This window comes from Rhea pennata, chromosome 2 (assembly GCF_028389875.1).
Source record: "Rhea pennata isolate bPtePen1 chromosome 2, bPtePen1.pri, whole genome shotgun sequence".
NCBI lineage: Eukaryota > Metazoa > Chordata > Aves > Rheiformes > Rheidae > Rhea > Rhea pennata.
In genome coordinates, this window is record NC_084664.1 from 125,720,274 (window position 1) to 125,743,088 (window position 22,815).

At 35.3% G+C, this 22,815-nt stretch overlaps 1 protein-coding gene across 7 annotated transcripts in view; it reads right to left on the minus strand.

The window, feature by feature from the left end:
• The window catches only part of CSPP1 (centrosome and spindle pole associated protein 1), a 61,669-nt gene that overhangs the window by 30,691 nt on the left and 8,163 nt on the right, over positions 1-22,815 (minus strand). For 4 of the 7 annotated variants that reach the window (XM_062570306.1, XM_062570310.1, XM_062570305.1 and 1 more), the window contains 10 exons: positions 21,659-21,759; positions 20,905-20,928; positions 17,316-17,396; positions 13,972-14,073; positions 9,687-10,129; positions 6,739-6,840; positions 5,996-6,078; positions 4,080-4,173; positions 3,160-3,217; positions 72-244 (listed from right to left, as the gene is read on the minus strand). In XM_062570306.1, coding sequence (XP_062426290.1) covers positions 72-244; positions 3,160-3,217; positions 4,080-4,173; positions 5,996-6,078; positions 6,739-6,840; positions 9,687-10,129; positions 13,972-14,073; positions 17,316-17,396; positions 20,905-20,928; positions 21,659-21,759 — 1,261 coding nt within the window. The remainder of the gene's footprint in view (positions 1-71; positions 245-3,159; positions 3,218-4,079; positions 4,174-5,995; positions 6,079-6,738; positions 6,841-9,686; positions 10,130-13,971; positions 14,074-17,315; positions 17,397-20,904; positions 20,929-21,658; positions 21,760-22,815) is intronic. The other 3 variants (XM_062570311.1, XM_062570307.1, XM_062570309.1) reach the window with 2 other exon arrangements.

Consider the following 22,815-nt stretch of genomic DNA (forward strand, 5'->3'; position numbering starts at 1 on the left):
TACCTTTCTATGTAGTAATAGTGTGCTTAACACTGAGTTTAACAGGCAAGATGAATGTGATGGTGAAGCACCTGGGAGCCGTTATTTCACCAAGGGTGCTAGATAGACCTCTCTGAAAGTCTTCATTCATTGGTGAGATGGAAGGGATGGGCACAGGAGTTTGGAAAGCAACCCTAGGCCTTTCAGGTGGTGCTTTCTCTTCAGAAGCTCTTGCCATCAAGCCAAACTGCTTCAATCTATTTGGCTGAAGGGGGAAAAAAAAAAGTTCAGTTACCTTGTTACTTCTATGAAATATTTTGAACCTCCATTTAGTTTGTGTTAAACACTTCACTGCTTCCCGACTGGCTGTTCAAATTTCTAGTAGCTGTAATATTCCCTCTCTTTCCCGCCCCCCAGGTTCAAAAATATAGCATATTTATTGCAGACTAACAAAAACCAACTTCTAGGGCAGGTTTCAGCAAGCATATTATTCTAGCTTTTATCCAGAAAAAAAACAACCAAACATATTTTCATCGTTAGTCTGTAGTACAGGTATCTAAAGCTGCCAGTTTCCTACAGTGACAGTATTCTCATATTATATGTAGGAAAAGTTTCTGAAATAAAACCCCTCACTAAAACTGAAAACACTCACAATCAGTAAAAATAAGCAAACACATGCTGAGACTGTTTCCAATAAACATTTTCTTTTGACACTGTTACATACTTATTATGTTTTTTTGATTTTATTAGATTTTTTACCAATGACAATTAAAGATTTTTTTTTTATAAAAGTATCAAATATTTATTGATAACTGGCAGCCTCAGAATAAGGTCAAAGGCAACATGCAAGTAATGCAAAGGCATGCAAGTCAGGATAATTCTAAAACTGAATTATCAGAGCCAGAAAGCCCTTAGACCAACTGCTATGCATATACATTTTCATATTTGTTCAAATGTGCTGATATAATAAAAAACAAGAACCACATATTTTTAAAGTAAAAATGGATTTTCTTTCTAAATCTACTGATCTTAACATAATAATGCTTCTACTAACATGCATTTAGAGACAGTAATACCAGCACCAGCAGAATATTAGCTCTCTAATAGCAGACTGTGTATCCTATATCTTGAAAGTATTTCAGTAAAATGTTAATTACCTCCTCATCACTTAGCTGCAAGACAGTATATACAAGGAAGTTAGTACTCACCATTCATAAACTATGGAATTAAGATAAAAATTCTCAAAACCTACTAGACATATACAATTATAACATTTAACTTCAAGTTTGTAAGTATGAATATAAAATTTGGTAATAGATATGAGCTATAACAATTTCATATTATAAAGTAGACTATACACTTTTTTTGCTTGTATTTTCAATTCCAGTAACTTGAGCAGGAAAACACTTAAAATAGCCTTTCTTACTGACAAGTTTAATGTGAACTGTTCCCAAAGCGCTATAGATTTTAGCTCTACAGATAGTTTAAGATTCACCTACAGTACAATCAGTTTAACCTGGGGATTACTTTTTTAAACAAGCAGTATAGATGAAGAGTCTGCTTTTACAGACTCTTAATCAGACATTTCTATTTAATCAGCCTGTAATTAATCACAAAATCTTGCTAATTAAAATCTCTCCCTGAGAACCAATTTAAATTTTACAGTGACTGCTGTTTAATGGATGTAGCAATCCTACTTAATTGAAGGCTTTCAGTTAAATTAATGGTTTTAAAACGTTATCTATATCCTGGACTTGCTCTGGCTATAATTTTGTTTATACAACAAGCACCATCACATCTCTCTCTGAGTAAGATGTACAGAGGATACGGAGTGCTTCACCACAGCATACCCCTGGCTATTCAGGTTTGATTAGACAGGATTGGTTACATGACCTTAGAGCTTGCTGTGACCAAAAGAGCGGACATCCTCTGCTTAGTTTCTCTTTTTTCCTGCCCTGCTCCAGACCTCTCTTCTTCACCAACTTCTAAACTAGCCAATTTCCATGTCTAAGCCAGCTGAAGCAGCAAACAAGTCCTGGAGCATTGCCAGCGCACTGAGCTGAATTAGTTCAAACAAGCATAACAGACAAAAGTAGTGAGGGCAGGAAGGTGCAGCTAAAAGCAGTGGTAAGTGATCTCACCCTCCGCTCAGAGGTAGTGATTTTCATTCAGCTCAGTTATTTATCTACATGCATCCTCAGTCTCCTGCCTCAGATACTGACTGCTCTGTTGACAGTATGTTACAGCAATTCATTCATCTTCATTTTCTAGAAAAGAAGAACTCCTTCCACATCTGCTGAACTCTCCAGAAATGGCGCAAATGTCTATGTCTTAGCCTCTCCAAAAATCAGCACCATTTATCATTTAAACTGGTAACGAGAATTGCCTGAGAAAGCTATCTATCCTGTAAGTCCAACAGCAGATCTCTATTGCATCCAGGAAGCAGCATCCATGAAATCACATTGTAAATCATACTAGTTACGTGACAATCAGTCTGCTACTAGTGTCATAGGTATAGATAATCCGCTCCTTCCAGATAAGTGATAATCAAACTTATTAGTAGGATAATCATCTTACTAAGGAAGTGTAGACAGTAGTAACTCTGCATTCACTCTTATAAGTAACATAGCATTAAAGACGTTGCTCTTCACAAAATTGTGTAAAAATGCTTGTAATCCTAAACATTGCATTTGATAGTAAAGAAATAAATTACAAACTTAAAATAAAAATTGTCACTCCAAACTGACTCAGCTGCAAACAACTGGGTTTTGGGAGGGGTGACAAGGCCGCTTTGTTCATTTAACTGAACAGAGCAAATTAGGGATATGGCAAAGACAGTCAGCGATATACTTTTCCATACATTTCCACAGGAACATTACTAATGGTTGCACATACAAGCTATCACTGGACACTAAATATCTTTTCCATCACCTACACCGCTTGTACCAAATTTCCACTTGGTAACATTAAATATTTGAAAACTTCCATTAAATTATTTTCTTAAGTTGAAAGAATGTGTAATGAGCAAAAGCGTTATCCTTGACTTCTAAAATACTTTATACTAATGCCCTATTAGAAAAAAAAGACATACATTTATCATGCTATGGCTGAGTAGCCACAATGTACATGTAATAAAAAAAAAAGTCTGTATACATGAAAAAGAAAATCCAAGTTCCTCACCTTCTTTTCTGGGTCTAGTGCTCCAGAAGCGGCAACTGAGAGTTCAAGTTCCTTTTCACTGTTTTTTGTGTTAAAAAGGGAAAATTTAAAAGATCAAGTCAGAGAGCAATAATAAATACACTCATTCTTTTAAAGCATAGACTTCACAAATGTGTAGTTAACATAATCCTGAAAACCTAGAGAAACAAATGACCATTCAAAGAACACTGTGTATTTTTTGTAAATAAACAGCACTCCCCCAGAAGTATCTATCATCTATTCCACTTAATAAAAATCCAACTGCCAAAAAGGTCAAATCATATACTACAACCTTTTAGCACATTTGATAAAAAATGATCTTCATTCACATTACAAATTGATCTTCAGTCATGTTACAGTAAGAAGTTTTTTATAAGCATATTCAAGTAAGCAGTTCAAAACTATTGCAGTAAGTACTATACTGTAATTTCAGGTCTCAAGATGGTTAGTCAAGTATAGTTGTTAATCACATTGTCAAGTTACTTTTTTTATTTAATCCTTTCATTAATACTCCTGTGCCTGTATGCCTCTAGACCGTCATTCAGCAATCAGATACCAACAGGTAAGCAAAAAGTTTATATTAATTATTTTCCATAAGTCGGATGGAAAAGTGTTTTGAAAGCGTAAGATCACATCCTAAATAGGAAGGTAAAGAAAGATTCATTTTTAACTCTGCAACATAATAAAACACTCCCCTCATTCTTCAAAAAAACAAATTGAATTTGTTTCTTAAAAACTAAAGGTCTCATCCAAATGACTTTAATTAGACATGACATTATATTTAATAAAATACTAGCTGTAATTCCTTATTTGTGAAAATAACCCTTAACACATTCAGAAAAGTCATGAAATTCCTTTAAATTTCAGCAGTTATCTTTTTAAATATAGTAACTTTCCACTACCGTCTTTTATTTCTCTGTTGCTCAGCCATCTGTTCAATTAATTCTTGTCTGTATTTCTCTTTTCTCCTTTGGAGAAGTTCTCGATCCTGACCACCTAATGGAAAATAGCATACGCTAGCATAAACTCTCCACAAAATACATACAAAAGGTACTGCACAAAAACATCTTATTTCAATCAAGTCAAAATATGAAACACAGCAGAGTATATAGTTTGGGAATGTGCACAAGAGCACTGTATTTTTACCTACTAAAAAGAAAAAATCTAATTTTTAATATACAAATTTATTTGGGGTATGACCATCAGAACTACTATAACTTGCATTACTATTTTCAGTTTACCATTTCTAAATGGTCAAGAAATTAAAAGCTTCAAAACATGCAATAATGATACAATAACTCAAAACAGTTAAATTTTATATTTGATTTTTTCCAATGTTAAAAAATATACAATAGCACTCCAATATTACAAAGCACTGCTCTGGATAAAAATGAAATTTAAAGCTGGGATGAAATTACAGGGACAAAAAAAATTGATCGACTTTCAAGATGGTTTCCACAGCTACTAAGAATAAGAGATGTACTGGAAAATATGTATACGTAAAAGGAAACAGTGACAACAGAACCTAACATGGATTTTAAGAAACCCCCCAAAACTTTCAACTTTTGGTAGTCTCCCCATTATCTCATTCTGGAAATGAAGATCTCTGAGTGAGATTGCAGAGAGGAAAGGGGAAAAATAATAATAATAAAAAAAATTCTATTAAGCATGGTATTCGGACACAATAGATCCCTAGCACATTTCCACACACAAAGTCACTGTGGATCTCCAATGAAGTAAACCTGACCAAGAAAATGGAGGAGACGGGAAAGACAAAGAAAGAACCATGATTTATGGCCAAGTGATTTTTTTTTTTTTATTCAACTATCACACTATCACAAATAAAGCGATGAAAACAGAGGAAGACCTTGCAGTTTGTGGGTTTTTTTGTTTTTTGGGGGGTTTTTTTGTTTTTTGTTTTTTTTTTAATGTCCAAAATCACCACTCATTTCCAACAATTTTGAGTGGTAATATACTTAGTCTTTATATAATGGAGTTAATAGTATTCCTCTCCTAATCAGGAATTTGTGAAGACAAATGCATAACTCTGTGTACTCAAGTTACTATTGCGAGATGACTGCAAACAGACCAGAGAGGCTGACAAGCAGTTACAACACTAGTGTTTTAATGCTGCCGCTCAAACCTTCAGAAAAATTGTCCTGCCTTCTATAGCACTAAAGATCATTTTGATTCAAATGTAAAACTAAATTATTCTCACAGCTGTTTTTCAATTTTACACCAATTCAAGTCTAGCTTAATTTCAGAAGCTAGCTTAACTTCAGTAGATCTGAGGATCTACTACAGTCCTTTTATTAATCTTCTTATAGTTTTCTGAATTTAGACAGGAATGTTGTTTTTCATCAACACAGTATCTCTTTCCACTATGCTCCATAGGATTCCCTGCTAAATCTTGTGGCCACATTTAAGTGATAAGAGATGATCAGAATCATCTGTTCCTAGACACAGTTGTGATTTCTAAAATAAAAATTCAAGCACTGAGTTGCAGGTGTCTAAGAATGTAGATATTAACATTTCTCCCATGCTTAATCTCCTAAAGAAACATAAGAATCTGAGCCTTACACTATTAAGAAAGCTTAAGAAGAAACATGGCCTCTTAAAAATTAGTTGAAAAGCCCTATCACATTAAATGGAAAAAGTGACATTCTTTTTCTTTTTTGACATTCTCTATTTAAATAATATTTACTTACCACTCTCAGGTACAACTAGCATGAAAAAATAGCTTCAATTATTGCCCCAAAGTAGTAAATTATGCAAAGAAAGGCTAACTCAATGTTATTAAATAGGTTTTTGTACATACCAAGAACAAGGCCTGTTGAATATGGCATTTCAGCTGTAGACTTTGCCTGTTCACTAGCTGAAGTACTAACTTGTGCTTGATTTCTGGCAGACAAAAAAGACAAAAAAGAAAACAGAAAGATCAGACTTAATTGACTTACAGTCTGCATAAAACATGACAGGTGAATTTGCATCATTACAGATTATGATAAGCAGCTCTCCTAAAATTGTAAGAAATACCATAAGCAAAAGAAGCAGCCTTCTGGAAAAAGCCATTTCTCACTGTTCTTCACCTGCAGTTTCTGAAGCTATCAGAAACACTGAGTCAGTCAAGCACTTAAACTCTTGACTAGCTCCACTGAATTTGTTGACACCGTTTGCTTATGTTAACTCTAAGTATTTTACTTATACCTCATCCACTTAGATTTGATCTCTATTTCACAAGTTCAGAAATCAGAGAGAAAAAAAGGAATCTTAAAATCATTATCATGAAAGATTTCCCTGTTTTTCTGATCCGAAGTTTTCCAAGTATGAACTTGGAAAGCAGGCGATCTTCTATAGTTTCAAAAAAGAGAAGTGGCATGCTAGATTCAATAGCTATTTTTAATCCAAGGAACAACACTGTTCTTGTTCTACTACTAGTTGGAGGAAAAAATACTAGCGATTTTGCCTAACATATTAGGAATTTTAAATAGTTTTAATAAACATTTTCCATTCACCGTGATTTTGAGGGCAGTTATCAGAAAAGTACACTGTATGTCACACCTAGTATTTCCAGTTCTTGAGATCTGTTGCACATGTGATCTCTCCTTTAATTCATCTTCATAATCTGCAGGCAGACCTCTTACTCTTGCATCCAGATACGGCCTTGAAAAAATAGAAACAATTCAGCTATGCTTGCCTAAGAACATCCAGTCTTAAAGAAGTCACCAGTCTCATACAAACTGGACAACAAAACCAGTTCTGAATATGTCACACAACTTCCAGAAATAATTCCTTTTCCTAGAATTGTCAAGGTAGCTCTCTGTCTCTGGACAGTAAATAATAAAAATAACTTTTCTAATGATTTTAGTTTCTGCCACAAATCATATCTGACTGGGAAAAGGTTGATTTTACCTGAAAAGGGGGGTGGGGGAGAAGCTAACTCTTCAAAGCTGAGCTGTCAGTAACTAAGAGACATGTTTGTCCTTCTTGAAGAGAGACTGAATATAGTTTGTAAAAGATCAGTGGACCTCCTTGTGAAGGAGAAAACAATACTGGATAAAAAAGCACGTTTAATGAGAAACAATGAACATTTTCAATAAAAATTCCACAAAAAAAGTAAATGTACCTTAAAATGAACCTTAATTCTATGCAGAAATTTAAAATTCAGGCAATTCAGTTGATGATTAAGCAATTTCTTTTAACAGGCATCATGCTCACTAATAACAAGGATAAGAATCTTCTGTACTGCCTTTCAAAGGAAAAGTTGAATTTGACTATTTGAGAGGCCTCTTAAGATAAGCAAATGTCTAGTATTACATTGGTCACAGACATTTATATGAGCACCATGGGTTTTCTGGAATAACTGCTGCTATTCAAGGTGATACTGCCTACTGTTGGCTCAAAAATCATCCTTGCTGATATTTTACATATGAAACTTTATATATCCTTTGAGAAATAAAATAAATCCTCCAATATTTTATCAAATGGTCATTCTTAGTTGAATATTCTTTATGAATTTATATATTTATGTATTATATATAGTGTGTATATTTTATATATATTTATATACTTAGTTAAATTGGACCTTCTGTCCATTTACATTAGACAGTGGCAAACTACAGCTACCTAGCAAAAAAGGAGGAGATTCATCCAACTGGACATTAATTAACACATAGAATTAACAATAACCCTCCCTTTTCTGAGAAATACAGACATTTTGGCTATCTTTGTTAGATACCAAGTCAAGCCTCTCAGCATACATTTCTTTATGAAATTCTGAAGAGTTGTAGAACATACGGATTCTATCCTAAAACCTGCTTGCTCCATCTTGTGGTAAAATACTGACAAAATATTGCCATTTTTGTGTTAAGCATTTTCTTCTCATTGTAATTATTCACCAAAAAAAAAAAAAAAACAGGTATTCTTACTCTTGTCATCTCTTTAACCACTCTTTCTATTTGTCAGTCTTTTTCAGAAACAAGTTATGAAGAAATACATGCTTTTAAGAAGGATATCTGAACACACAGACTGAAAATCTGAAATAATCCAGTTACTTAGCTGGGCGGGGTGAAGAAAGAGCCTTGGCTGGTTTTTAACATTAGAAAGGCTGAGAAGGAATATTGAAAGCTATTTTCATAATGTAGTTACAGTTCTCTACTGACATTTGAAATTGGAATGAAATATGGCTTCATTCCACTAGAAAAGGAATTTCTAGTAGAACAGTGCTTTAGGTGTCTTTGTTTTAAATTTCTCAATTTGTAATTTGCAATATGGTCCAGAAATGTATTCATGTAAACATATGACTCAAGAATCTTTTAGCCATTTCACCAGTAATTAGCAATGAAACATGATCAGGGTATTTAACATTGTTGAAAATGGTAGAATTTGCCTTATGTTTTTTCTGTTAAGTGTTAATTCCAAAAAGTAGCTCTTTCCGCTAATAAGGGAAAGAAAATCATGCTTCTTTCACTGAAGAAACAGTGATGAAATGATTTTAGCAACACCCTTAGCACAAAGGAAAAAGGAAAAGAAAATACAACTCTATTGTTCTGAGATCTGGAAACTGAAAAATATTTGAATTTATATACAAAAAATTTTACTGCATTATTTCATTTGAATTTAGCTAGATAAAATACATTTGTTTCAAGTTTGGTACTATTCCACACCGTAACTCCCCATTTTTGAAAGCAATCTGCTCTTGCAATGCAGTAACAGAAGATGGCCAGACAGCCAAATGTGGAATGATTTGGAAGGGGTGTGTGGTTTATAGTGAATGAGCTTAGAATAGAAAGAGTAACAATTAACCAGATTGATTTATCAGCTAACACATTAAAGAGCATTTCAAAAAAATACGTATCTATTTGCCTCATATTTGATTTCTATAAAACACCCTATTTTTGCTTGGTGTACTCACTCTCCTTAAATGTTTTCTTAAACATTTATTCAAATTTTCCAGTTATTAGTTGGATTAACATCAGGATTTGACTCAACAATATCAATATTTTAAGACTCTGCCAATTAGCAAGACATGTAGTAAAAATTAGGATTTTTTTTAAAATACATTTTTAAAATTTCTAATATCTGGTGCTATGTACCAAAAATTGAAGATCAAAACAGTTTTAGAATGTGAATTGAAGATTGACTTGCTATAACTATTATAGACTAAGAAAATACACATAGTCTTTCACCACAGGGGTTTGCTCACAAACAGTAGTGTATTCTGGCAAACTACTCCCCATATAAACTATTTGTATGCTTCTCTTCCTGTGTAATTTCTCCAGTATCCACAGTTTGTCATACTATTTAAAATGCTACCTAATATATGTTGTATATTCTTAGGTTCTGGTCCAATTTTTAAAATATTTTTCTAAAAACTTTGTCAACATTTCTTTTTAAAGAAAATCCAAAACAACTCTCACATGTGAATCTTGTATGATTTTTGAAGACAGCAAATCACAGTTGCCAACAAGAAGCACTACAGAATTACAGTAGGAAACAAATAAAAATACCTTTCAGCATAAAAAATCCGTGGAGGCCTTCTGTCATAATCATTTTCATATCTAAATCTAGAGTCTATTTCTTCATTCACCTCAGGATCATAGTCCATTCTGTAGTATCTTCTATCAAAATTATGATCTTCATCAAGTCTGTGATGCCTCCTAATAGGAATACTAGATTGGCTAGCAAATCCATGACGTCGTCTTTCAGGAACATCCAAATCTTCATCAAGCTTTTTATGCAATAGTCTACTTCTTTCTTCAGCCTCACCATCTAGCCTATGATACCTGTCTTCCTCCAGTTGTCTCTCTTTAAGCAGTTCTTCATAACCATCTGTGGAAGTAAAGGCATCTTTCTTGGGAGGTTCTGTACCTGTACTACAGGTATGTACTTGTGTATGTAGCTCTGGCTGAAGTTTGGTAACAGTAGTAGTTTTATTTCTGTCTGTCTCCTGCTGTTTAAGGAGAAAAAAATATATTTAAAAGTCTGAATATAAACAAATCATATACAGAAAACATTGCTTTTGCATTTCTTCTCTAGTACCTATTTAGGGAATGTCTGGAGTGGTAGGAAGTGAGCAAGAAAAATATTTCTTCAAGGAGGACATTAAAAACCAGGGATATTTTTCTTGTGGAAATAGCATTCTTTCTCTTATCTGATCTTATTGGTTGACGGTGGTAGGGATTTGGGAGGGGGGAGGAGGGGTTGTTTTTTTTACAAGAATGGCTCTCAATCCAGAAGAGGCCTTCCACTAACTCCAAGAGGTAACAACTTGACCTTTGCATTTAAAGGCACAAAAGAATAAAAAATATTTTGAACTTTATACCTAACCAAGAGATTAGATGTCCTTATTCTATTCAGCTTCAGGCAAGCTGTGGTACTTCTTACCCAAGAGCACAACCTTCTAACCTGACCATTTCTTAACCTATTTTTCCCCTCCCCAGTAACTATCACTATGAGAAAGGACAGTTTAGTAGATAATAACCAATCCTATGACACAGGTAAGCTGTGCTCAATACACAGTTCTAGCAAACAACATGACTTTAAACAAGCTGTGAAGTATTTCTGTGCAATAACCTTTCATCTGGGATAATAGTAGATATTAGATATAGAGTGATAATAGTATCCAACACTTCACAAAATGTTGTAAAGAAAAATCAAATAAAGATGCATATGACACCAAACTGGGAGGAGAGATCAATATACAGGAAGGTATGACTGCCATTCAGAAGGATTTTGATGAACTGCAGAAATGGGCTGACAGAAATCTCACGAAGTTCAACAAATGCAAAATCTAGCATCTGGGACAGAGTAACCCCATGCAACAGTCATTTGTGCACTGTGCGTCTAGAAAGTGGATTTCTGGACAAACTCTCTAGACCCTCAGGAAAGATCTGGGGGTGCTGGTGAGTAACAAGCTGAATATGAGTTAGCAGTACAGCCCCGCATTGATGAATGCCCACAACGTTCTGGGATGCATTAACTGGAATGTAGCCAGCAGGTCTAGTGAAGTGATCCTTCCTCTCTGTTCAGTGAGGAAGCCTCTGGAGTACTGTGGTCAGCTTTGTCCCCTTCCCCAGTACAAGACAGACACTGACAACTGGATAGGTTTAGAGGATGACCACTAAGATTGTCAGGGGACTGCAGCACTTGAAGGAGAAGCTGAGATGAAGGAGAAACTGAAGGAGAGATGGACTTGTTCAGCCCAGCAAAAAAACGTTAAGGAGGGTGTGTATGGGGATAAAAGGTACATAACTGCAGTCTCTAATTAACTAATGGGTGGTTACAGAGAAGCCAGAGCTATGCTTTTATAAGAAGCAATGGTCACAAGTTACAGCAAAGAGAATTTGAATTGGATATCAAGGGGAAAAAAATTCATAGTGAGAATGATTAAGCAGCAAAACACAATGCCCAGAGAAATGCTGGAATCTCCATCCTTACACATATTCAAAACTCAACTGAACAAGGCCTGACCAACCTGATCCAACTTTGAAGTTAAGCCTGCTCTGAGCAGGCGATTGAACTACGTAACTTCCAGAGGTCCTTTGCAACCTGAATTTATCCTATGATTATCTGAACTGTTGGACCAAACTTCTAAAGTAACCCATATTAAGCACAAGACATAGTTATATAAATCTGAGTCCCAGTCACACACACCTCAAATTTCTCACAGATAGAAGAATCAGATGAACAAACTCTTTTTCTCTTGTTTATTCTTTTTTGACAGCAAAATTGTTTCCACATCAGAATAATAAAAATGTTCAACAGGATGAACAAATAAAACAAACCAATCAACCCAAAAAAAAAAAAACCCCACACTTCACTCAATGTGTTTGATTATTTAAGTCAGCTGATGAAACACAGGATTCATCTACATATTGAGGCATTTTAAAAACTTACGGTCTCCACATTTTTGCAGGTAATACAGAGTAGACAGAGATTAATCATTTCTCTGCATTAGCCAAAGGAAGAATCACCACCAACCAGCACAGTCATGCATGCCATTGCTGAGAATGGGGTCTCCTGACCAAGAGGTATGGGCTTCCTAATTTCGAAATCTGGCTGCAGTTTTTCCACTAGTTTCACTCTTATGGATAAGAATTGCTCGCTTATGTAGCACACTTCAAGAAGCCAGGAAGAATCAGATATTGAATTTCAACATGTAAAGGATGCCTGCGTACTGCCTTATAGCTATGTCTCCAGAGACTAAAATAGTTTTCAAATATAATCACACTTGAACACATTTGAAGGCAGTCTTTCTCATATGAAAATAACCTGTTTGAAGAAGAACAAGCAACATTTTTCTAGACAGAGCTTATAAAAGCATGAGTATTTGAACTTGCCAGCTGCTCTGAGAAAGACAGTGAACTTTCAGGTGTTAAGTTTTCAGGTGTTCAGGTACAATGGTACCACCTAGCTCTCATATTACTATACACATAAGTTGCCATATTAAAAAAAAAGAATAAAAGACAAAACAAGGCCTTCTTAAATCAAACCTGCATTAGAGTTCCAAAATTACTACTGTTCATCACTAAGCAAGGCAATGATACAAAACAGACAACATACCTATTCTGTACAATACTTTAAAACTAAAAAGCAACAGAGGCTTTCTCAGATCAAAATATTTTTTCCAGATTGCTAAATCAAATGGTCAAATACTTTGAGAACAATCAGAGCCAATAATCCTCTGTTGAATATAATTACTGCCCTTTATATTGGCAGGTTCATGGCATTCAGACAGAATGTAGGAAGTATTTGTAATCATTTACAAACAGCAAAACACCTGGGGGAAACAGAGTGGTAGCAAAACAATTTTCAAGGTGAGCAAGATCAGGCTACCTGCATCCTACTAAAGAAGGATTTCCAGAAAGCAAAGAACAACTGTAACTAACAAAATACCAATGAAAGCCAAGCTCCTGAGTTTCTTAACTCCAAAGAATAACCTGCCCCAGGAGGAAAGTAGTAAAGTTTCACAGCTTCCTACATCTTGCAGAATGCATATGTCTCTTGGAAAAAAATGTTTTAAATGCATGCTGAGTGTATTTTATTTTCCTTTATTCTACAGGGTCTTAAGTGATGCAGCACTTCTAGGTCCAAGTGTGAATGCTAAAGAACCTTCTAGCAACCTGTCATTTCTCTTTACTACAAAATACCTTTCCCTAAAATCTATGGGCCAAGATGCTCGTGCAAGTATCTCCTAATCTATTTCAGTCAGAATAAATCAGTTTAGTGGGATTTGCTGTTTGAATTATTTAAACACAATCTGAGGTCACTGAGCTAAGTGAAGCAGCTCAGCAACCAATAGAGCTGAGAAGGTGAAAGCCTCAACGCTATCAAGTAGCTGGGCACTGGGTGCAGTCTTACTTACAAGAACAGCTCTCTGCAGAAAATGCACCTGTTTACAGATTAACAGCAGTGAAAAACTCAGACTGGCTGTGGGAAATGGAACAGCTAAACCTAACAGGGATTAATGTTTTGTCCAACAAAGAGACAGCTTTCTTGGCCACTGCTTTTATCATCAAGAACAATCTGGAGACTTGCTTCAGGGACACAGAAGAGCGAAAGCATCCTTCTGGCAGATAGAAGTGACTGAAGTAGGAATCAAGAACTATACTGTATGACTTGTAATCAGTACTTCCCAGACACATTCATAAAACCAGGGCCTACTTAAACTTCATTCTTTGCCTCTTATCTTACTTTGTGCATCTTAGTCAATGACAAAACAATTGATAATGACAAAACTTCCAATATTATGTTCTCTCTTGTAATGTATCAGCTTCAGTAAATCTGTATTACCTCTGTGTTTTTCCTCCCCAGTTTCTTTAGTCTTTCATTCCATTCTTCTTTATCCCTGAGATATTGATTGTACTCTCTGTTTCTTTCAAGCCGTAGTTTCTCCTAAAACAGGCATTAAAAAGTGCATCATAATTTTGCATTTTTGAGGAGTAGCTTTAAATCTCATAGAACAACATTACTAAATGAATACAATCTAGTTGTGCTCTCCCTCCCCCCCCCCTTTATGATGTACATACAGGGCTTGAATTGGAGTTTTTCATTCATTATTGGAACACAGTATATTCTCTTAATTTGAGATCTGTAAGTAGAAGACAACTTCCTCAGCACGAAGTCTAGTCTCTGATAACATACCACACTATTAAAATCAAGTTCCAACTTAAAACCAGTTAGGTTTTCCCTTGCATATTACAAAATTGTTCCAAAACCTCAATCTTTTGAGGATTAGGAATCTCTTTTTAACTTCCAACCTAAATCTATTTACTGATGTTTTTAAAACATACTCTATTTTATGTTAAGATTAGTTGTGAATTGCCACACAATTAGAACAGGACAACGTATACATGCATAGACAAGATGTGCTTGAGCTTTCAGGTTTGAACTAGCAGTTAAGCTGACTGCAGAAAAGGACGAAATTACAAAGAATATTTTTCTTTGTTTTCCTTAAATAATCTCTTCACCCTGTCCAAGAATTACTAGCTGCTTTTGCAAGGTGACACTATCTATAAATAGCTTGCTCAGATTGTAAAATAAAACAGGAATCATACATCAATAACTGAAAAAGGTAATTTGATACACAAAAGTCTTCAGGTAAAGCAAACACTACTCCATTGTTTCCTGATACTACTACCTCTGTGTTTAGAATAAGCCTTATATAGTCTCTTATAGTACCTTATTCCAAGTTGTATAATCATCATATAAATGAAAAAGTATTAGTTTTATGAATTATGCTCTTCCTCACTGTAGTATCTTCTTCTTCATATAAAAGCTATTAAAAGATCTGAATATTTTTATATATACATACCTATACATATATACACACACATACATATATATATATGCTTACTTTCCTATAGACAAGTTTCAAACAAAGAGTTTACACCTCAATTTCTTCAGAGAGCTATCACCATGGAAATACCAGCTTAATGATAGTTCTACAAATGAAACCAGTAATGCCCAAAACAGAGTTTTTCAATCCTTATGTCTATAGAGTTTCTAACAGTGACAATATAAAACCTGCAGACAACTATGAAAATTCTCCAAGAAGTATTTTCTTCAACTGAGAAACTAGCAGCATCTTTAACAGGCTAAAAGCTCACAAAGGATTCAATATACTATATGACTTAAATTCAGCACGCTTTACCTTGCAGAAAAAACAAAAATTCAGATGTTAACATCTCTGATGCTACCTACCCAGAGACTAAACACAGTTTAGGAGTGCACAGTGTGACATCTTCTGGCAGCTTTTAGTTTCTACGGTGGTAATAAATAAATGACTAAAAAGAATACAATGCACTTTTCTAGAGAAACTCTACTGAATGTTGAATTGTTACGATATGAACCCTAGAACATCAGACACATTTGCAGTCCAGGTATTTCTTTATTTTCCACAGACTTAATTGAAGATACTTTATCCTCCACAGTTTCAGCACGCATAACAACAAAGAATAATGCAAAGTTCATGAGCTCTTGAAGCTAATGTAAAGATAATTTCAACTAAGCATAAATGCCTGCTGCCACTGAAAGGGAGTCTTTACTCCCTTCCTGAACTTGCTGCTTGCCTTGTTTTAACATTATACCAATGTGGGATTTGGGAAATTTTCTAAAACATTAGTATTTACTCATATCAGCTATCACCTGGCTCATCATATGACCAGACATTATTGCCAGCACAAGAGAGGCAGGAAGGTCAAGCAAGCATAACATGGGCAGAAGCAACAATTTCCACAGCAGAAGTCTTGTGCCAGATTATAGCGACTGCGTAGCCCCAAACACAAAGCAGAATGCAATTCCAAAGCAATACAGGTCAATAAATAAAGAGCGCAACAAGTCAAGAGTGCAATAAATCAAGAGCGCAATAGTCCAGTCCTCCTTTAGCAATACAGTTCCACTTTCTCCCTTACCTCTCTGCTGGAGTTCACCTGATCTTACAAAGAACCAGTAGTGATAACTGAGTCAGCAAAAATATTTCATGAGTTTTTGATGTTTCTGTTGACTCAGCTTCCAATTCAATTTATAAGAAAGCACAAGAAAGAAAGTGAGAATAAAAGGCCAACAGTGTGGGTGCAGGAGGAGTGGAGCAATCCCTCCCTGTAAGACTGTTTTAGGCTGTCACAGAACCAAACTATTTATCAGAGGAATGGATTAGAGTTAAGAAAATTTGCATATTTATGTTGCATCTCTGCAGTTAACCTTGACCCAAGTCCAATAGAAGAGAGACCAGAATGTCCTGGCTGGTATCTCCCCAACATATGAAATCAATACTATAAATTGATAAGAAACATCAAGGAGATCAAAGGAACTAAATGCAGAGAGAGGCTATGTACCCCTTTCACAGAAAACATTACTAAATTTCAAAGAAAGATTAGAACTTGGGAAGTTCAATAACTTATATTAACAGTAGGCAATATGTGAGTTATCCTATCAGCCTTCATTTAGGCAGACATGTCTGTTCAAAAATCCCAAGAGGATATGCAATTAGGTTAGACATACACAGAAAGAAATCAAAACAAATCGCATACAGCAGAAATCACACTGCTTTTAGTTCTGAATCAATGGACAGAAAATCACCAGAGGAACACCACTGTAGAAACAACTACAAGAACATATTTTCAAATAAATAAATAAATAAATAAAATGAATAAAAATAAAAAAAATCTTATCCCCAGGCTGGAGTACAAAAAGTAATAAATAAGAAAAGCACACATAATTACAAGGAAAACAAGGCTTATAAAGGAAAGTAGTATGTACAGCTGGACAAAAAATAAACACAACTACAAGCTTTTGAGCACAGCCGACCTTGTCTAGGTCTGAATTAGAATCAGCAAACACCAAGTTGATAACAGTCTAGAATTACACATCTTGAAAGTGAGGTATCATTACCTAATTATCTACAAATCAAAGTACAGCCAATATAGGATTAAAAAATTAACAATTAAAATTGACCAAAAATATATAAAATGTAAAGTCCTTATTCGAAAATTATTCTAATGACCATCTCCAGAAATGTTCATTTTCAAACAGTTTTTAAAAATTTTCAATTGGAAAAAAAATTTCTACAACACTTTAATCATCAGGATTCATTTTCAAGCTACATATCACTTACTGAATTTCCTCCAGACACCTACCTTTGCAGACCTCCGCTCGTCAATAGGAAGAGATAATCCCTGAGTATATGGATCTACTTCACCAGTAGTCAGGTAATTTTTCTAAATTAAGAAAAAAAGATTGAATAATTCAATATATTTTAAAACATCAAATCTTACTTGCTAAATAGGTGCTATGAATGATATGTTCTGAAACAAGGCTGAACAATTTACTTAAATGAATAAGGACTGAAGACAATCTTCACATTCTGAACACGTGGGATGTTCTTGGAACATACAAATGAAGTGAAACCAAGGAAAACTGAAGCTAAACTGCTTGATTAATTTCAGACTTTCAGCTTGTCTTTGAAAACGTTTGTCACACTTCTTTCTGTTTATACTATTTCGAAGATTATCTGAATTACTATCTGTAAATTAAAGAGAGACTTTTATTCAAAAAAACACATTTCTCAATTTTTCTATAGAACTATAAGCAGAGGAATTTTACAATGCATTACCTTACTTAAGATGAAATATTTATTATAAAATTGTTTTCTCCAACTACAGAAAGTGTATGTCTACTTCTTATGTTCAGCGACAGAATCCACGCTAATATTAGCGTAATCACCACTCCACATATCAACACAACCTGTGTTTGCTCTTCACAAAACCAATTCCCCAATTTTTCAGAATGACCCACCACAAGATCTTGCAGTGCCTTATGGATCACGAGCTGATTTTATAACAAAACTTTCAACTGAAAACACTATCCGTGTTGCTGCCTACCACAGGTCCATGGGCCACATCTTCAGCCCATTTGTACATGGCTGTACAGCAAGTCAAAATAGCAGCCTTTTCCAGCACTGGCGTTTGATTTGAAAGAAGTAGATATTCAAAGTCTAGTGGCTTCCTTATATATCACTAACTTCTTAAAAGCATCCTGAGGTCACTCTCAGTCGATGATTTACTTTAAAAATCCCGTTCATTTTAATAAAAGATCATATGTTTGTGCAGGGCAGGGTCATGTGGAACTACAGAGATATGGTATTTTTCACATTATTTCTTCCTTCCATGTCATTCTGTAAAAGCTGAGTCATGTAAACAGACAAGTGCTCCACCTGCCTGCTCACATCATTATGAATCCGCATCACTACAAATTGTATTTCTGAACTACAAATTAAAAGATTAAAAGATTTAATAATTATGTAGATATTCAAATATTGAGACAACCAGATTAACATGGAGAGCTGAGTTATGTTTGACAAAAAAAAATATATAATAATTGTAATCCTCACTATCACTTAATTCTTGTCGTACTTCGAATATAACTCTAGAGATGACCTTAGAAGTTAAAAAGATTATTTGCCAAAAATGAGAAGCTGATACAGAAACTGCATTTTCTACATAAGCATGACTAAACAAGTTACTAACCAAAATATTATCACCATTATTGGATTGAGAACTGGCTGAAAGGCAGAGCTCAGAGGGTCATCATCAGAGGCATGGAGTCTAGTTGGAGGCCTGTGGCTAGTGGCATCCCCCAGGACTCAGTACTGGGTCCCATCCTGTTCAACTTCTTCATCAATGACCTGGATGAGGGGACAGAGTGCCTCCTCAGCAAGTTTGCTGATGCTATCAAGCTGGGAGGAGTGGCTGACACACCGGAGGGCTGTGCTGCCATTCAGAGAGACCTGGACAGGCTGGAGAGCTGGGCAGAGAGCAACCTCCTGAGGTTCAACAAGGGCAAGTGCAGAGTCCTGCCCCTAGGGAGGAATAACCCTGGGCACCAGTACAAGCTGGGGGCTGACCTTCTGGAGAGCAGCTCTGCAGAGAAAGCCCTGGGAGTGCTGGTGGATGACAAGCTGACCATGAGACAGCAATGTGCCCTTGTGGTCAAGAAGGCCAATGGTATCCCGGGGTGCATTGGGAGGTCGAGGGAGGTGATCCTGTCCCTCTACTCAGCCTTGGGGAGGCCTCGTCTCGAGTACTGTGTCCAGTTCTGGGCTCCCCAGGACAAGAGAGATGTGGAGCTACTGGAGAGAGTCCAGCGCAGGGCTACAAAGATGATCAGAGGGCTGGAGCACCTGCCCTATGAGGAACGGCTGTGAGAGCTGGGCCCCTTCAGCCTGGGGAAGAGAAGACTGATGGGGGATCTCATCAATGTGTACAAGTACCTGAAGGGAGGGTGTCAAGGGGACGGGGACAAACTCTTTTCAGTTGTCCCGTGTGACAGGACAAGAGGCCATGGGCAGAAATTGAAGCACAGGAAGTCCCGCCTGAAGGTGAGGGGGAATTTCTTCCCTGTGAGAGTGACGGAGCACTGGACCAGGTTGCCCAGAGAGGTTGTGGAGTCTCCTTCTCCGGAGATCTTCAAGGCCTGCCTGGATGCAACCCTGTCTAACATGCTCTAGGTGACCCTGTTGAGCAGGGAGTTTGGACCAGATGATCTTCAGAGGTCCCTTCCAACCTTACTGATTCTATGATTAAGAGAGCTGTTAACAATCACACTATTTCTTTGTTCAGGGAAGAGAAATTATAGATTGTTATCTTATCTCATCCTCAGGTTATACAAGTTTAATATAGCTAACATGCATTACATTAAAAAAACAAACAAAAAAAAATCCTAAATCTAAATATGTAAAACTAAAGTTCAACTGAGAAGAAAATACTTAGTGTAAAAAATGCTATTACTGGGTACTTTGGTGAGAATTATAAAATAAGTTTTAACATGATTTTAACACAAGAAAATAATCTGAATTTTCAGATTAAACAAAAAACAATTATATAAGCATTATTTTGATCAGAGGTTAAGCAGCCAGCCACCAATGCTATTGTTATTTAGAAATTCCAGTGCATACTAAAGTAGGTAATTTCCATCATACGCATGTCATTTATAGCCCAAAAAAGAACAGTGGTTGTTTTTCTACCATACTACCTAATCAGTTCTTTGTTAAAGCTGCTTAATTTGTATGACCCACATGGACACTATTACCTTTGAAAATTATATATACATGACTGTATAATGATATGAATAATTAACAGATTTATTGCAACTGAAAGAAGCTGGCACTGATGTGCCTCTTGTATTATTTTTCCCTGAATACTTTCATTCTTGCATTCTGGGCCATATGGAGCTGCATAACTGGCTCCACAACTTTCCTAAGCACCACTGAAGAGATTTCACAATGATAGGGAAGGAAAAAGCCCTCACTGACTCCCATGAGGTTTATAGTATTTCAGAGCTTACTACTTTATTCCATATTTATAAATTAAATAAATAAAAACAGAAAAATCTGAACTCACAGAATCCACCTAATGTACTTGATGAAAACTGATATGCTTTGCAGCAAATGTCTACTAGAAGAAAAAAACTTTTGTATAGTCAGCATTATATAGAAATGATAATAAAGGAAAAGAAATCAATGAATGGAAAACAATAAATATAAGTAATCATTTTGCACAAAGCAAGCATTATAATGCTGTTAATCACAACTCATCACTACAGCACACACAAATACACAAAGCACAAAAATGTAATGATTTTTAATTTATACAAACAGCACAAAACTTTCAAACAAAGCAAAAAAGCTACTAATTTAAAGGAAAAAAATGCATATTGCAAGCACCCTACCTTTCTTTTTGCCTGTGAAATACCCTAAAAGTCAGGGAAAAGATACTATTCATAATGCGTCTTTCATTCAAAAATATTTGACTTAACAAAAAAGATTTTTTCTTAAAGCCAATTCATTCTTTCATTTTAAGCACTAATGGCACCACTAAGGGAGATTTTCAAACAACAGAAATTATTTGCTTCCCAAGTTTTCCCATTTGACTTTAAAATCTGATAAATTAAGAAGGGATTCAAAATAGTCCCAGGATTATGATATTTAATGCATTTCAATTTTAAATCACTGCTGTGGCATTTAATAACTTATGCTAAGCACAAGAGCAAAGTTCTTTTACATCTAAAACTGAAATGAGCTGGCAAATAGTCACACTACTTACAGTAGTATTATTACCTAAATGATAGACTCTAGCATATGTAAGAATTTAAAATATCATCTGTTACTTCCTTAAGTACTTAAGATGTAAATTAGAAAAAAGTGGATAGACAAATAAATAAAAATATTTGGAATAAAATATACTAAGTAATTAATACGTAAGATCATGGCACTGGGATCTGTAGAAAACCTGAAATACATAGTCTTTCCTGTCAATGACATTTTGAAATTAGTTTCACTCAAGAAGTTCAGAATTAGCCACAGTTCACAATGAATTCCTTCTTATAATGGAATCCACAGCTTTTGGTTATTTCCATTCCATTAAAATACAAGAGTCATTTTAGGAGACTCATGAAACTCAGGCAATCAGATAAGAAGCTTTACCTGAGAAAGATATCGCCTATAATCTTGTCGAAGTTCCTCTTTCAGTTTATGCTTTTTTCGTTCATATTCTTCTCCAAGAGGTAAACTCAAGCCGTAGTCACCTGAAAGTTTAACTTGGTTAAATATTAGTATTCTATTATTTTGTACCTGTACAAAAAAACATACCGCAGTAAACGCATTCTTACTGGATTTTTATTAGACACCAGTAACAAAAAAATGAATTATGCAACTAGTAATTACAGAACAGCTGAAATAAACTAACTTATCTGCATGAATGTGAAAAGCATTCTAGAGGAAGTATTGGTAGTATTTTTGAATGCTAGTTTTTCCTCCAGTTCTTGCCCTTTCTTCCCTCAGAATAAAATGCAACATAATCTGAACTCATTTGGATGCATTCAAATATGTATAATATTTAGACTACTTCATACTGTTTCTTTTATTGATATATGATTAAAAAAATCTCCTCTTTGACATGAATGTTAGTCTACAAAACAACACTGATATTTTAAACTGTACTTACTACACAATATAAAACATATTCAGCAACTAACAAGTTACTTGCTTAGCATGATACAAAAACGAAATCTATGTTGGCTTCCATGCAACTATAAGGAATTTTTTTTCCATGTCAGTGTTCTTTGTTGTAATAGCTCCAAAATATACATTTCATACTTCTCCAAGATTACCATCAGGCCTTGGAACAGCCGCATTCTAAAACACAATGCCACACCAACTGCTGTTCCCAAAATACATGCTCAAGTAATTTGTAAGAAATATCCTCTGCCCTAGAAGGCCACTTCTGCAGAAGTTTTCACCACTCGCTACAGAGAACTAGTAAATTGCACAAAACTACAGAGTAAGAAACATACAGCACAATGCTCCCCTCCTTTTTTTTCTATTGCCTGTTGTTTCCTTGAATGTCTTTCTACTTCTTGTGGCCTGTTTGAAATGAATAGTTAGGGGCAAGGGGAAGAAGAGAAGAATTTTCAGATTTTAATCTTATATCATTCACAATTTATTGTACAGCAGTTTGTTTGAATTCACTATTTTAACTGCTTTACTCAGTGTCTGTGGAGTAAAATGATATTATCTAAATGCTAAGCACTGCTAACTTGGGATTCACACTGCTAACAGCTATAGGAATAGATAAAAAGTAG